At 36.5% G+C, this 14,308-nt stretch overlaps 1 protein-coding gene across 2 annotated transcripts in view; it reads left to right on the plus strand.

Moving 5' to 3' along the window:
* The window catches only part of SERPINI1 (serpin family I member 1), a 48,825-nt gene extending 40,072 nt beyond the window's left edge, over positions 1-8,753 (plus strand). For both annotated transcript variants that reach the window (XM_062582731.1, XM_062582732.1), the window contains exons 7-9: positions 5,286-5,372; positions 6,623-6,712; positions 8,455-8,753. In XM_062582731.1, coding sequence (XP_062438715.1) covers positions 5,286-5,372; positions 6,623-6,712; positions 8,455-8,531 — 254 coding nt within the window. In that variant the 3' untranslated portion in view covers positions 8,532-8,753. The remainder of the gene's footprint in view (positions 1-5,285; positions 5,373-6,622; positions 6,713-8,454) is intronic.
* The last annotated feature ends 5,555 nt before the right edge of the window (positions 8,754-14,308 follow it).

A 14,308-nucleotide genomic window follows, 5' to 3' on the forward strand; every position in this document is an offset into this window, starting at 1 on the left:
TGAATAAATGAAAAATTCATAAAAAAAAAAAAAACAAAAAAACATGAGAAATACTTCCAGTTTCTCTGTCAGCCTAAAGGAAAATAAGGTGTATGGTAACTTGAGGTCTATATACTGAAAAAATATAAGTGAAAAAACTGTCCAAATCAACAGAAAACACCCAGGGGAAACTGAACCACAAATGGAGTGTTTGGTTCTCCATTTATATAAAGTAGAAGCCTAAATATCAGTGAGTAATTCTAAAGTCAGGAGGTTAGTAGAAGATTGGAACTTGTTTCAATCCATGTGATTAAATGGTTTGTTTAAGGCTTTATATTTTTTTATAATTGTACCACACAATCAAAATACAATACTGCATAAGTAAATTAACTCCTGTACTACTTACAGATTAATTTATTTACAGGGTAACACAGAGCAGTGCATAGAGAGAATTTTTGTTTCATTATAACATTCTCACCTTTGATTTAAATAAAGAACGTGTGCCAGTAGGGGATGAAAAGGTCTTTCATAGTTTTGTTAAGGATAAGAAAATATTTTTGAACTGACAGATCTCATAAAACCTGACTGTTCATGCTATAGAGACAAAATTTTAAGTAATTAAAGTACAAAAGATTATTTACCATTTCAAAATTTCACAGTGTAAACTGGGAGAGGGAAAGAAAAAAAACTGAAGACAAATTGTGAAAGCTAGCTTTTTAAAATGCATTTATGGCATGTCAGGTAATGAGATTAAAGCCAGATGTTTTTATGTGCTTCATTGTCTACCCTTTGGAAAATCTGGCAATCCATGAAACCTTTAAAATATTTATATATATCCAGGCAGAAACTTTTTTTTCAAATATTTGCATTCAATTTAGGAAGATACAAATTAGAAGAGAAAACAGAAGGAGATATTTTGAAAATTCTGTTATATTTAAAAATATTCTCTTCCCACTTTCCTGTTGCTGTTGCTTTTGGATTATTGTCAAGGAAAACCTGCTGTAATCCTGTAATGAGATCCAGACACAGATTGTTGGCTTCAGTGAAATTCTATGGGGGTTTAGTAGATATGAACAAATTGCAGGATTACAGGTTTATTCTTCAGTATTCAGATTTTTATACTTTTGCATTCAATTTGTAAAATGGAAGAGAGTGAGTTTTACCTCTGGAATATCTGGATTGTGAGTAACCAAACAGAAAGTACTACTCCAGAGGTGCATTTTTAGATGCAGCTAGCTTGTGGAAATTAAGTTGTCAGTTAACTCAAGTGAGTGGAGACACTTAGGGAATATTCCTATTTGCCTGTCTAGTTGCAGGTATTCTATCTCTCACTTTAAGGGAAAAAAAAAAAAAACAAAACTTTGTCTGGCTTGATTTGTGGATCCTTATTCCATTAGGTGTTCAAAATAATCAAACCTAAAACTTACCAGAAGCTGTTTCAAGATTTGTTTCTTCCTATTTGGGATTTTAGGTTTACATATTTGCAAACTTGCAGCTTGAGTATTTTGATACCACTTGAGACTTGCCCTCGGGCAAGTTTGAATCTACTTTACTAAAATTCTCCTTTTCTGTCAAAAGATTATAGTATTTCTTAGTATTGTGTAATGTCTTAAATGGCAACTGCTTTTAATCTCAAGGTGACCTACATTTTGGTGAGTAATGAAGTAATCTTAATGACTGACTTTCACAATGTAAGGTAATTGGAAGAGGACCATCCCAGTAAAGACTTCTTAGAAGTCTTGACTGAGGTAGGTACAATTTTTCTGGGACAACTTAAGCCAGAAAAGTCAATAAATCTGCACACTTCTTAACTGAGACTTGCTGAGCAACCAGTTGGCAGCTCTGAGTGGGAGTTTACAAATACATGGAGTGTAGTGACAAATGAAATGTGATGCTAACAGTCATGTACATTAAAAGTAAACCTCAGATCACTCCTACACATTAATGGGTATCTAGGCTAGGGTCTTGCAGAAGGCTTAAATTCTGATGACAAATCTCTGTGGGGCTTTTCTGGAATGATAGCAATCAAATCTTTTTGGCTGCTATGAAAATTCAGATTTGTAGAAGCTAATTGAGAAGAATGACGTGATAGCAGATGCTCAGGTAAGCCCCACCTTATGCATGGTGAAAGGCATAAGGGAAAGACAGAAGTGACAAGAGTTTGTGGATAGGTTTGAAATACTGCCATTAGTCCTGACTTGACAGTCTCAAAATAGAACAAAAGGAAAAGGGTGCCTGAACAGCAGGTAACAACATCTCTACACATGAAGAGATTCATTCACTTTGGGGAAAGATAATGAAGAGGGATGCGGTAGTGACAACGTAAAGTGAATAGTCTAGAGAAAATAAACAAGGATGTGGATTGCTTGCTTCACTATCCAAAGACGAAGATATCCAATGAAGCTGAAAGGCGACAGATTGAAACCAAATAGAAAGTACCTCTCTATGATGGAAAATTCACCCACAGAGCTCTTTGGATATTGTTTGAGATCATGAGATTGTCTAGGTTTTAAATAACAGATTTGGTATTTCAGAGCAATGAAAACTATATGTACTACATTGAATAAAGCCCTTCTGTGTATTCTGTGGGTTATAAACTTTCTTCAGGGCATAAGGCATTTTCTGGGTGAGGGGATTTTTTCTGTTGTGGGTAACTTGCATGCTAGTTGTCATCTGTAAGTTTTTTTTTTTTTTTTTTTTTTTTTTGTGCCTTATTCTGAAATGACAATAATACTATAGCTGGAGCAGTGTGCTAGTGTTTGGACATAGTGGTCTCACAGTATCAGTAAGGTTGGAAGGGACCTCCGTAGATCATCTAGTCCAACCCCCCTGCTCAGCAGGGTCACTTCGAGCATGTTAGAGTTGCATCCAGGCGGGCCTTGAAGATCTCCAGAGAAGAGACTCCACCACCTCTCTGGGCAGCCTGGTCCAGTGCCCTGTCACTCTCACAGGGAACAAATTCCCCCTCACGGTCAGGCGGAGCTTCCAGTGCTTCAATTTCTGCCCATTGCCACTTCCTGTATTCTTGTTCACTTAACAATATATTGTTTTTTACACTCAGATTCTGAATACATTTACAACTAAGCATGCTATTAGAGCATTATAACGGATGGTAAATGTTAGTAATGTTTGTGTTAGCAGAATTAGAAGCTCCTTCTCACACTCTCATGTGGAGACCAATCTTGTTAGGTTCTAAGAATTTTGACCAAAAAATACTGCTATGCAGAAACATTCAGCATGAAAATGTAGAGTATTACTGTAAATATCAGGTCACAGAAGAAGGCTTAAGTAGCATAATAAATGTGTATGAAACTTATAGTTAGGCTGAGTGGGCATCTGTCTGCTATTAAATATTTATTAAGATTTAAGATAATACAAAATTAAAATAATACAAAACAATACAAATACAAATAGATAATACAAATTTTTTCTTTAAAAGATGCAAAATTCTTGTTTTCTCTTGGCCTGTGTGAGAGTTAGCTCAAATACTTAAACCTTGAAATGATCTCAAGCAATGATAGCGAAATACAGCTACCTGGAAGAAGTCTGTGGAACTGACCAACAAGCTGAGCAGGAATCCTGTTAACTGACGTTTTAAAAGGCAACACATGCATTACATGAGATGTACAAAGCAGGAATTATTTATAAGTGTATCTGGTTCTGTTACCCTTTTTTGCCTGAGGTGTATATCCATTATCACTTTTATAAATGTTCTTGCACATTTGATGTTTGTGTTTTTTTTTTTTTAAATACCTTTTTGGAATACTTGAGTCTTATTACATTCATAAGATCTAAATTAGAGGATGACTGTACTGTACACTTGATGTTAGTGTGTGTTTAACTTGAGGGTTTTTTAACAGATAATGCCTGGGGTGATGTTAGTATTTTAAAGTAACCAGATTGTTTTCAGGTGGTCTTTCTATTAAGGATACAAAAGCTGTTGGAACTGTGCTTACTCTACAAGGAAAGCATATGCAGCAGGGCCTGTGTTTTAAAATAATATGACTGGAGACTTTAATCCCAGCTTTCAAGATAACTTTTCTGGAGGCTTGTAACTGAAGCCTAGCACTTGTAAAATATATGGCAATCAGTATGTCTTACTGCACACAATCCCATAGGGAATGACTTGAGGTTTTTCTTGATGAGATTTAAGTTAACCAGATAAACTCTATGAGGTTTAGTTCAGTTTTGAAGCATATGTGTAGTGATAGTGAGACCTACTGGAGATGCACATTATAACCTGCTGTCTCCTGTATCATGGTTTGCATTAGTATTAGAACTGCTAGCTGTAGTTGTAAGAGCCAAATGAAATGGCTAGCAGTTAGAATAGTCCCAAGCTTTCCCTTCTTACTCAGCCTTCAGCTAGAGTTTTCATGCTGTGTTGTTTTTTGAGGGTCAGAAATGCAAAACGGTATAGTTACCTTACTGGGGCTGTTGGATCACGCTTTCATGGTTGCATAGCTCCGCGTTTAGAAAGATTTTATTTCTTAACTACCAGTTGTGCTCTACCATTATTGTGGATTTCAGAGAGGTACAATATCTGTAGTTTAGATAATCTTTGGTGTATCTAATTCATGGTGTGACTAATGAAATTTCATCTAACTGATTAAATAATGTTACTGCTTCTTGCAAAGTGCTGACCATTCTGATATGTCAGATCACTTGGTCAGTAAAGAAAAGCAGTAAAACTTCTAAAGACTTGAGTAGGAATAGACATGAACCTGAATTAAAATACTGAGAAGGAAGGATAAGACAGAAAAATCAGTCCTGCGGTGTGTTTTGTTGCAATAAATATTTATGTTCAGCTTCTTTTATGTAAAATGGCGAGTGCAAAGAAAATAGCTTCTTTTATGTAAAATGGCGAGTGCAAAGAAAATACCTTCTTTTTCCCCCAGTCTGCATTGCACCTAATATAGAAACAAGTAAAATTCTTCCTGTTAATAAGCATTTATCGTATAGTGTCATTCTTTTTTTTCCCCCAAACTCCTGAATTTAAACAGTGAAAGACAATTCTTGCACCAAAGAATTTATGCTGAGTCTGGTACACAGGATGTCCAGGTAGTACAATGCTATTATAATACTAATAGTATAGGAGGGCGCTACAAATATAAGCAAAGCAAATGGAGCTACTACTTTCTGCCCTTCATGGACAGAAAACATTTTCATGTAACCCCTGTGCACAAAGCTTTTACCTGCCTCTGCTTGGTACAGAAAGTGGATAGTAGTGCTGGCTTTTTTGTGGTGGTGTATTTTTAAATATTTCATTCTTACTGTTGAGCTACTTAACATTTCCTTTTTCTCTCTAGATAACAAAGAGCTTTACCTTGGAAAGGCGTTTCACAAGGCATTCCTAGAAGTTAATGAGGAAGGATCAGAAGCTGCTGCTGCCTCAGGTAGCTGACTGAAAAGCAGAACTAAATCAAATGTCTGGTTAATTAATATTTTAAAGCTGACTTGATGTAAAGCTAGGAAAGCTGAGTAGCATGTAGCATGAAGACAAAGCACAGCTAGTTTACTGCTTTTCCAAAGAGAATTTTGGAAAGTGAAAATGTTCACATTTTCATAATGTGGTATGTTTCACAAAGCATTTTGAGAATCCTATGGAAAAGCACCTCTTATTTTATTTCCAAGGTTCAGATGAGTACAAACTGCAGTTTACACTTTCTTTGTGGAACTTAAGCATTTGTAATTTGGGGTGGTAATCTGCTAATTGAGACAATCTGCTTTAGCTCCAGAATAGCTGGAAGAAGCTGAGAATTTTTGCTGTTGCATTTTAATAAGCTCCTACACAGAGATGTAAGGTGGGATAAAATAAAGGTTAGTTTGCCAGTATTAATGCTACAAGGCCAGATGGTTGATTACTTGGTTTTCACATGTTCTTCCTGAAAATAAGTTACATTAATTGCCAGTAGGGATTATTAGGTGATTACTAATTGTACCAGTCTTTAAGGAAAGGAAAAGTGTTTCCATCATCATAAATACCAGTAACTGTTGGAATGTAATATTGCTATGGGCAGAGAGAACTGACATGCATGAGTTCGTGTTGACAGTTCAGTAAAAATGTTAAAATGACACATTGGGGAGTAGCAACGGCCTGGACAAATCCATGCATCTCCAAATGAAATAAAAATAATGAAGAGACAAATTCTACCTGACTGCTAGTTAGTTTTACCCTCAACCTCTTCATTATTTAAGGACTCAGTGAATCTAAAAGCTGCAAGATCAGCCTGTTTAGGTATTGCTTACTCTAGTTATTAGAAGTTACTTCTTACTATCAAATGCATCCTTAGAGCTCAATAAAACAGGTCATCATATATCTGACACAATGCACTTTCTAAAGTGAGCAGGCATCATAACTACCCTTAAGGTTCTGCATCTTATAATTTGTAATCTGCTCCCTCAGTGTTGGAAATCAAATTGTGTTGCTCTGTTAATCATTCTCAAAGCATAAATAGGCATGCAATTACATTGTAGGTCCCTTTTGTTTTCAGTTAGGTTGTTTGTGGTACTTCTTGGTGATGCTTGGTGCTGGAGTGAGGGGCTTCAGTGTCTGAGCTTCACAGGTATTTCCTGTGAAGAACAGGAGAATGTGAAAAAGATGCAGTGATGTTTAACAAGTTGCCTATGTTCTTTTTTCCTTTAGGAATGATTGCTATTAGTAGAATGGCAGTGCTGTATCCCCAAGTTATAGTTGATCATCCTTTTTTCTTTTTGATCAGAAACAGAAGAACAGGTGAGTTTTTATGATACTCTTCTATGTCTTTCACTTTCCGTCATCAGAGGTGTGCAAGAGAACTGCGTATTTTGATTAGTGAACTGTTTTTGTAGTATGAGTTTTCCTTAATCTGTCTTGAAATGCCTAGTATTATGACTGACGCTTTTCAAAAAATCTGTCCCCTTAACATTTCACCAAGACACACCCAAATCTTCCATTGTCCTGGAAAATTTTTGTAATTTTTTGATTAAAAATCCAGAGGAGGAAGAATTCACTGATAAGGTCTTTTCCTTCAAAGAGCAGTGTTACTCTCCTGAATAACCATAATCATTGAGCTAGGCTGTAGTTAGACTAGCAAGATGTTTGCAGTGCCAAATGATTTACATAATGGACAGATAACACAGCTCTGAATAACTCTGTGTGTTGAAGTCTTCTGTGGCAGGCAAGGGATGAGAACAGCACTCACTAGCAAAATGGGCAATAATTAAATAATTCTTCGGTTTCGTATTTGTAATTTGTCTTTCCTAATGATGTGGATGTGACTGGATGACAAACAGAACATTACTACATAGCCATTTAAGAGATTATTCAATGGATCTGTGTGTTCTGGTATTTTATCTGTTTTAGAAGCAAATATCGATAGTTGGCAGGCGGTTTACTGCATGAGATGCCCATCATAAGGATCAGTGTTTATTAAACCATTTAGATGGCAGTAATGCTTACATTCTAACTGGGCTGGGTGCCTTGTGTGCAAGGTGTGGTCATACAAATGCTTACAGTCTGTTGTGACTGTTGCCCCTAATGACAGACCGAAATTTGAGAAGACTTGCTATTGTAGTCATGTAGCTAAGCAAAAATACAGGTGGGAGTCAGTTGTTTCCCCTGCTCAGATCCCCTATGCCCTTTCCAAAAAACAAAGTTTTAAAGTGAAAGAGAGTGGAAGTTAGTAGCCTTGGGGCAATACTTAATGTTTCACAGGCATTGTTGTTGCATTTATAGCCAACAGCTAAATTTAAAGCCAGAAGATGCATTACTAACTTAGAAACCCAAGGTTAGAAATCTTTTGAAAAGATGTATGCAAATCTGATTTTATTCTAAGTGCTCATGATTATTCAGGTTAAGTAAGTGCTTGGAAAATGTGAGCTGTAAATATTGATTAAATAAGTCAGGGGAGCAGTATTTCTTGCTATGGATTGCATGTTTCAGTGGGAAGTAAATCTGTGAACCAAGTTCTGTATCAAATAATGATTGTATGGTAGCTTCTGTGGCTCACTGTTAATTGTGAGGCACATTGACCCAACAGCTCAGGGACGTGAGGGTATGGAGTGATCAAGAAATTATTCTGAATAGGTATGTGCACCTTCGGAAACCTCCAATCTAGAAGCTGACACTAACTTAACTGCTTACTTGACAGCAGTGGCAGTGTTTTCACACGCCTTTATCAGAGCCACTGAAATGAAAGTGACCCTTTATTTTGATTTCTAGAGGGCTTTGAATCAAGCCCTTAGAATAAGCTAAGAGGCACTTTCATGTAGAGGATTTCATTGTTCTCATCTATATTGTACCTGTTCTCTGTCTCTCTCTCTGTCTCTCTCTCTTCTCCCCCCCCCCCATACACATGTACACCCACACCCCTGTATTCCTATAAAAGCTGTGCACCATACATTCTAGGTTTTAATATTGGTATTCATCTTATAACCTCAACTTTTTCTTTTGGTTTTGACTTCTTCCCTTTCCCTGACCCTTTTCTTTTGCTGCAGGTACTGTCTTATTCATGGGAAGGGTAATGCACCCTGAAGCAATGAATGCAAGTGGCCATGACTTTGAAGAACTTTAACTACTACCAGCTACCAAAAAGAAATAAGCACATGAAGCTTGAAGTTAATATATTTAAGGTTTGCTGTGTTTTTCCCCAAGATACTGTTTAAAAGCCTTTCAGGTTTAACTGTGGTTTAAATTGCAAGTCAGTTTCTGGAGGAATGTTTACAGTATTAAAATAATGGTCTGTTTCTGTAATTGTGATTGCTGTGTCCTTAAAATAAAATTGTATACATGTCAACAGCTGTTTCTTGTTCTAGTGAATTGTAAAGCAAAAAAATCTTGCAAATCCATAACTCCTAAATTTTTTACAGTCCAAAGGCTGACTTGATCAATAAGACAGAAGCAGAATGTATACAGCTCTGAATAATGGAAATAGTAAACCTACATGATAGCTTAGAGTTGGATGAAGAATTATATCTGGAAAATGTAATTTTATTCTGTTCTTATAGTAAACAGACTGCAGTATGGTGTTCCATCAAAGTTAATGGAAGAAATTAAGCTTAGTGGATTTTATTCTATAAGTTAACTGTGGTAGGGTTTTTTGTGAATCTTTCACATGTGATTCTAAAATACTGCTTTTATGAATGCTTCTGCATGTGAACCTGCAATTCACCTTCCGTAAGTGTTGATGCCAATAAAATTTGATCGCATGAATACTTAAGACTAGTCAGTGTAGAATAGCTATATATATGGCTGAAATTAATTGAAATGGTCACATTTATATGGACATATTTTCTCCTCAGAATAGTTATTCTACTTTGTTAACTCAAACTTTGCAATATCTCACTTTGGTGATCTAGAATGACCTTTCTTATAAAACCGTAATTTCAAGTGTTGAAAAATGTTCGGTTCATAAATAAATGTCTAATAGAACATAATCCTTTTTGTTCCCTAACTTCTTAAGAATAAACTGATAGATGAGAGAATGACACACACCACAAGTAAACATTAGCAAGGAAATTAGTTGTCATTCCTATTTGCAGGAGGGAAGAGAAATACTAGTTATCACCACAAAGATATGTAATTATTTCTTCCCTCTTTGTGTAAAACATGAAATAAACAGAAGTTACTAAAAGGTAAAAGAATAGGAGAAAAGAGGGGAGGAGCTTCTTTGAAACAGATGATAAATACAATCTTTTTGGTAATAGGTGGGTTTCTTCTCAGTCGACAGGAGTTTTGTCTTTTGAATTCTATGGGAACAAATGCATACTGGCGGAGCTTTAGCTTTACTTAAGAGTTCTTCTGAAGTGTGCACTTCAGACCAACATAGATACTGCTCATGAAGTTACTCATGCAAGGAGAATTTCCAAAATTGAACACACTGTTTATTTTATATGTACTTTTGGTGCAGATCACGCAAATCAAACCTACAGAAAGCAATGGATGCCTTCTCTTGGAAGGCTGGTTCTCCCTCTGAGAAGGGGCACCTGAGCATGTTTAGCTTTGCCTCCTTGAATTGTTTCATTCTGTTGCACAGAGGAAACAAAGATCCTTGATGCTTAACTGTTGTTGCTTATTACCCTTGATGTGTAAATTTCTGGACTTACAAATTTTTATATTTAACTTAGACAAAAGTTGTAAACTTTTTTAGCTCTGTGTAAGGAAAATCTTATATTTGAGAGAAAGAAGAGGAATGCTTATGAGAAGGAGTAGAGGTTAGCTTTACCAATGCCTAGAACTAGCTCCAGTGCAAATGGAAAGCTCCTATGACATGAATGGAGTTACGCAATGGCTGGTTGGTTCTTCATATTTAAATAAATTATGAATATGCTCTGATGTTTGTAAATGTGATCCATATGCTAAGCATCTCTTGTGCCTCAAACTTTGAGGAGCCTGAAAATAGGTAAGATGTTTAAGCTATTACATTTCTTTAGGCAGATTTTCAAGGTGATTACTCTGAGCTTGAAAGAGACAGGAGAAAGCAGGTGACAACTTGATGATCTTTATTCTTAGTCAAGTGAAAGTTCTTCCTGACCAGTTTTGTTTTCCTTGCGTTAATCTGTTGCAGTGTAGATGCTTCTTACTAAGGGAAAGACTTTGAAGATAGACTTGAACTAAAGCTATGGAATTATGGAGAGACAACTGCCAGTCAACAATATTTGTAGAGGATGTCAGGCAAGTGTATAGACTTCCCTACCAGTTATACTGAACATAGGTATTAAGTAGAATGATGCAGAATCTCATATTCCAAGTCTGATTCTGTGAGAATTGCCTCAATGGGCATTTAGGGAAACTAGTAGAAACAAGAGCAGAGAGTAATTGTCTCATCTGATACTCAAAATAGCCAGTTCATATTTCTTAAATCTAGAATTACTAAATTTTCAGCAACATGAATTACTACCAAATTATGCAAAGATGTTAGCTGTCAATCAGAATAAGGTCTGGCCTCAGACAGTACTGTCTTCAATAGCAATAATCTTAAGTATTGTTGTCAATTTATATATAAAAATGTACACACACGACTACTATTTCATTGTGTATTTTAATCTACATTTTGTATAGTGATCTTATCAAAGATGCTGCTTCTTCAGGACAAAAGCAAAATACTTTCGTCTTTTTTTTTTTGGTAATAGGAACTTGTGAATTGTTTCACATGGTAGTTTAGGCATATAATTATTAAAAATTGTTTTGTATTTGGGGGAGGGCAAGGATTATCAGAAAACAAAATACTGAAACTTCCATAGTTGTGCTGTGTAAGTGACCCGTAATGTGACAGAGGGTACTGAGGTCTTTCTCTGGTTCAGATGGAGTTTAACAGGAGGTGCAATTCCCTAATGCTGTCATCTTCTGTCCTCCTTATGTGTTCCTACCAGAGTCTAGCTGGGAATACTTTCCAGGGCTGCAGTTGGAGAGAGTACTTTCCCCACTAATCCTTTTAGTGGCAGCTCACTAGGAGTTCTGCTTGATTGCTTCAGGCTAGCTGGTCCCTTGTACAGTCACTGAGTTTATCATACATGAAAGCATCTGTTGTGAGTGAAAACACCTCTGGAAAACAGGTGTTAAATTTCTGCAGGACATACACATTCTTGAAGTGAGAATAATCAGTTGGAGGAGGCTTTAAATTTACCCTTCATCCCCACTCGGTCAGGCTTTGTGGCTTTCAAAATTTAAGAGCTGAGAGTATTTATAATGATGCTCCATTGATAAAGATTCCTATACTTTTCCTGTAAGGTTTCCCAAGAAGTTTCCAGTTACTTCATTTGGCTGCAGGCTTACAGACTATTTCCTGTAACAAAGTTGTTGCAAATATTGATAGTAATCATTTGGGGGGGGGGAGGGGGAGAGAGACAATGTTGTTTTTCCCCCTCCAACCCCCAAAAATTAATAGCTGCTTTATCTGGATTCCAGTCTGTTTGATATCAACAAGCAGTGTATACCTCACTCACTGCTTCCTCCCCTTATTTGTTCAGACATGTTTGTGTATAACCTTTATTTGCATTTTTCTCTTTTATTTCAGTGCAAATGAAGCAGAACTTGTAACTATAGTGATTTCAAACTCTTTCATACATAAAGTGGAGACCAGAATTCAGCAAATTCAACATGCAAAAGCAAGTGTTTGGGCTAAAAGGTTTATAAAATAGTTTTATACTAACTCAGAATCTGACTGCTTGTGGTAGCAGCAGATTCAAGCTGATGTAGCAGAACATTTTTAAGTTACTAGAGAGGAGGAAGAACTGAGAGTAAGATGATAAAGAGATACCAGTTTTCATTCAGCCTTCAAGTTGTATTTTCCATTACAGTTGCCCGCTGCCCTAAAAAACCCCCCCAAACCCTGAAGACTGGGCATTTTCCCAGAATTCTTCAATTGGCTTTTTTCATCTATTTTCTTAGAGTTGGCCATGGTCCATGGCACATGGTCATTGCTGAAGATACGCAGAAGTCTCTTCACCTTGAGAGAACAGGAAGAAAAATGGGATGTACTCTGAAGTGAGCAGAATAATCTAACTCATTGTAAACATGCAGCAATAGACAGGGTGAACATATTTAGGTTAGGAAATACGTGTCACTCGTCTACTATTCTGACTGAGCGCTGTAGTAGGGAAAATGTTAATTCAGGAATTAACATTAAAGGAGGTAGCTTTAGAATTCCTAAGATACTGCTTTTGGTCAAGGGAAAAGTTATCACTGGTTTTAAGTGACCTATTTAGGACTAAACACAACCTGTAGAAGGCTACAGAACCGTAGTAGTAAATCTGACTGTGCTGCTTAAATTAATATTCTCATACACAGTTTCATAAAAGTTTATTAGGCTATCTGAGAGTACCATTATTGGCCGTGAATTAGATATAATCTTATATACTTCATGCTACTGTTTTATCTTTTTTCTCTCAAAAACATTTATTAAGCGTGCTTACTGAGCTGTAGAGGAGCTCTGAGTAAAGAGAATCATTTTCAACACGCTGCTGTTATAGGCAGAAAGCAGTCAGTGCTCTGCTTCTACATTCTGATGCTATATACATAAGCATGTTAATGTATTGCTGTGCCAAGCATTAACTATGGCTATCATACTAAAAGTCTTAACGAGAATATATGTTTAAAATTCAAGAAAAACTGCTCTGGTCCATGGAAGAGACTGAAAGCTTGTTGAAAATGGCAAGATGTCCATGTTATCCTGTTGCTTAGGGCAGTAACAAAGGAAATCCATTCCTGGCTATGGTTGTCTATTAGTTGCCATCTCCTTTCATTTGCTTTGGTCTCTAAATCTTCAGTATGTTACAGTAAGGACCATGGATTGTATTTTGAACCTAGCTCACCTCGTTGTAATTTTACAGCAAATATACGAGTATAAAATTGGACTGTGGGACTGAGTCAGGTCAAGATATTAATCAAGCAAATGAGATCTTAGTGTTTTACCAGAAACAGCAAAGAAGTTTTGTGGCTTTTTTTTAATTTTTCAATGACAGATAAAAGAAGAGACCACAAGATGTCACTCTATCCTAAGAAGCTGAGAAGTACTTTCTCATAGTAATCATTTGGCAATGTTAGAAAGCTGAATATCTATCTGGAATAGGATTTTCTCTCAAATAAGTATGTAGTTCTTGGTGAAATCAATGGGCATTGCTTCTGCATTTGAGAGTCTAACTAGAACCATGTGTCCGGGATTAGTAACTGGTAAATATCACTCATCATCTCTACTCTGTGGTGCAGGTCTTCCTCTTTGATTCTTCACAACTTAGCAATGTTAAGCTCTTTATTTGTAGGTGAATTCATAGGTCTGGGTCAAGCCTGCACAATGGTATTATGTGCTTGGTGGATTGAGGCAAAAGAAAAAGTTTATTTTTCAACCCATCCCAATAAACAGCACTAGAGTTATAGTATGAGTAGTTCAGAGTCTAAGAGCTGTAGTAAATGTTCTTTTTCTTGACTACAAGAGAGAAATGACTATGGTTGAGGTCCCTGATATGCTGGCTTTATTATTATGTTACTCCCTTTGTTTTACCTCTGTTATTTCTCCTCTCCCTTGCTTCTTTACCTACAGCCACTAGAATTTCTGCAGGAGCACATTCCTAGCATGTCCTCCCTTTTTGCAATGAAATTACACTAGTGTCAGGTGTTTCACTCTCTTGCTAGGGAATAAGGAAAATTTTTCTTATCAGGATTTTCTAGAAGAGAAGACTAGGCATATTCCCGAAGCTGTGTTTGCGGGTTAGGTCAGGAGTAGTGTTTCTATCCCTTTTAATGGGTGATCTTTGCTTCTCTCCTCACAGGAGAAAATGGAAATACATGAATTAAAAATGAGGATGTATGATTACAAAAGCACGGTGCCAGGGGAGAGGGAAAAGGTATCTTTAT

Source organism: Rhea pennata, chromosome 9, assembly GCF_028389875.1.
Source record: "Rhea pennata isolate bPtePen1 chromosome 9, bPtePen1.pri, whole genome shotgun sequence".
NCBI classification, from domain to species: Eukaryota; Metazoa; Chordata; class Aves; order Rheiformes; family Rheidae; genus Rhea; species Rhea pennata.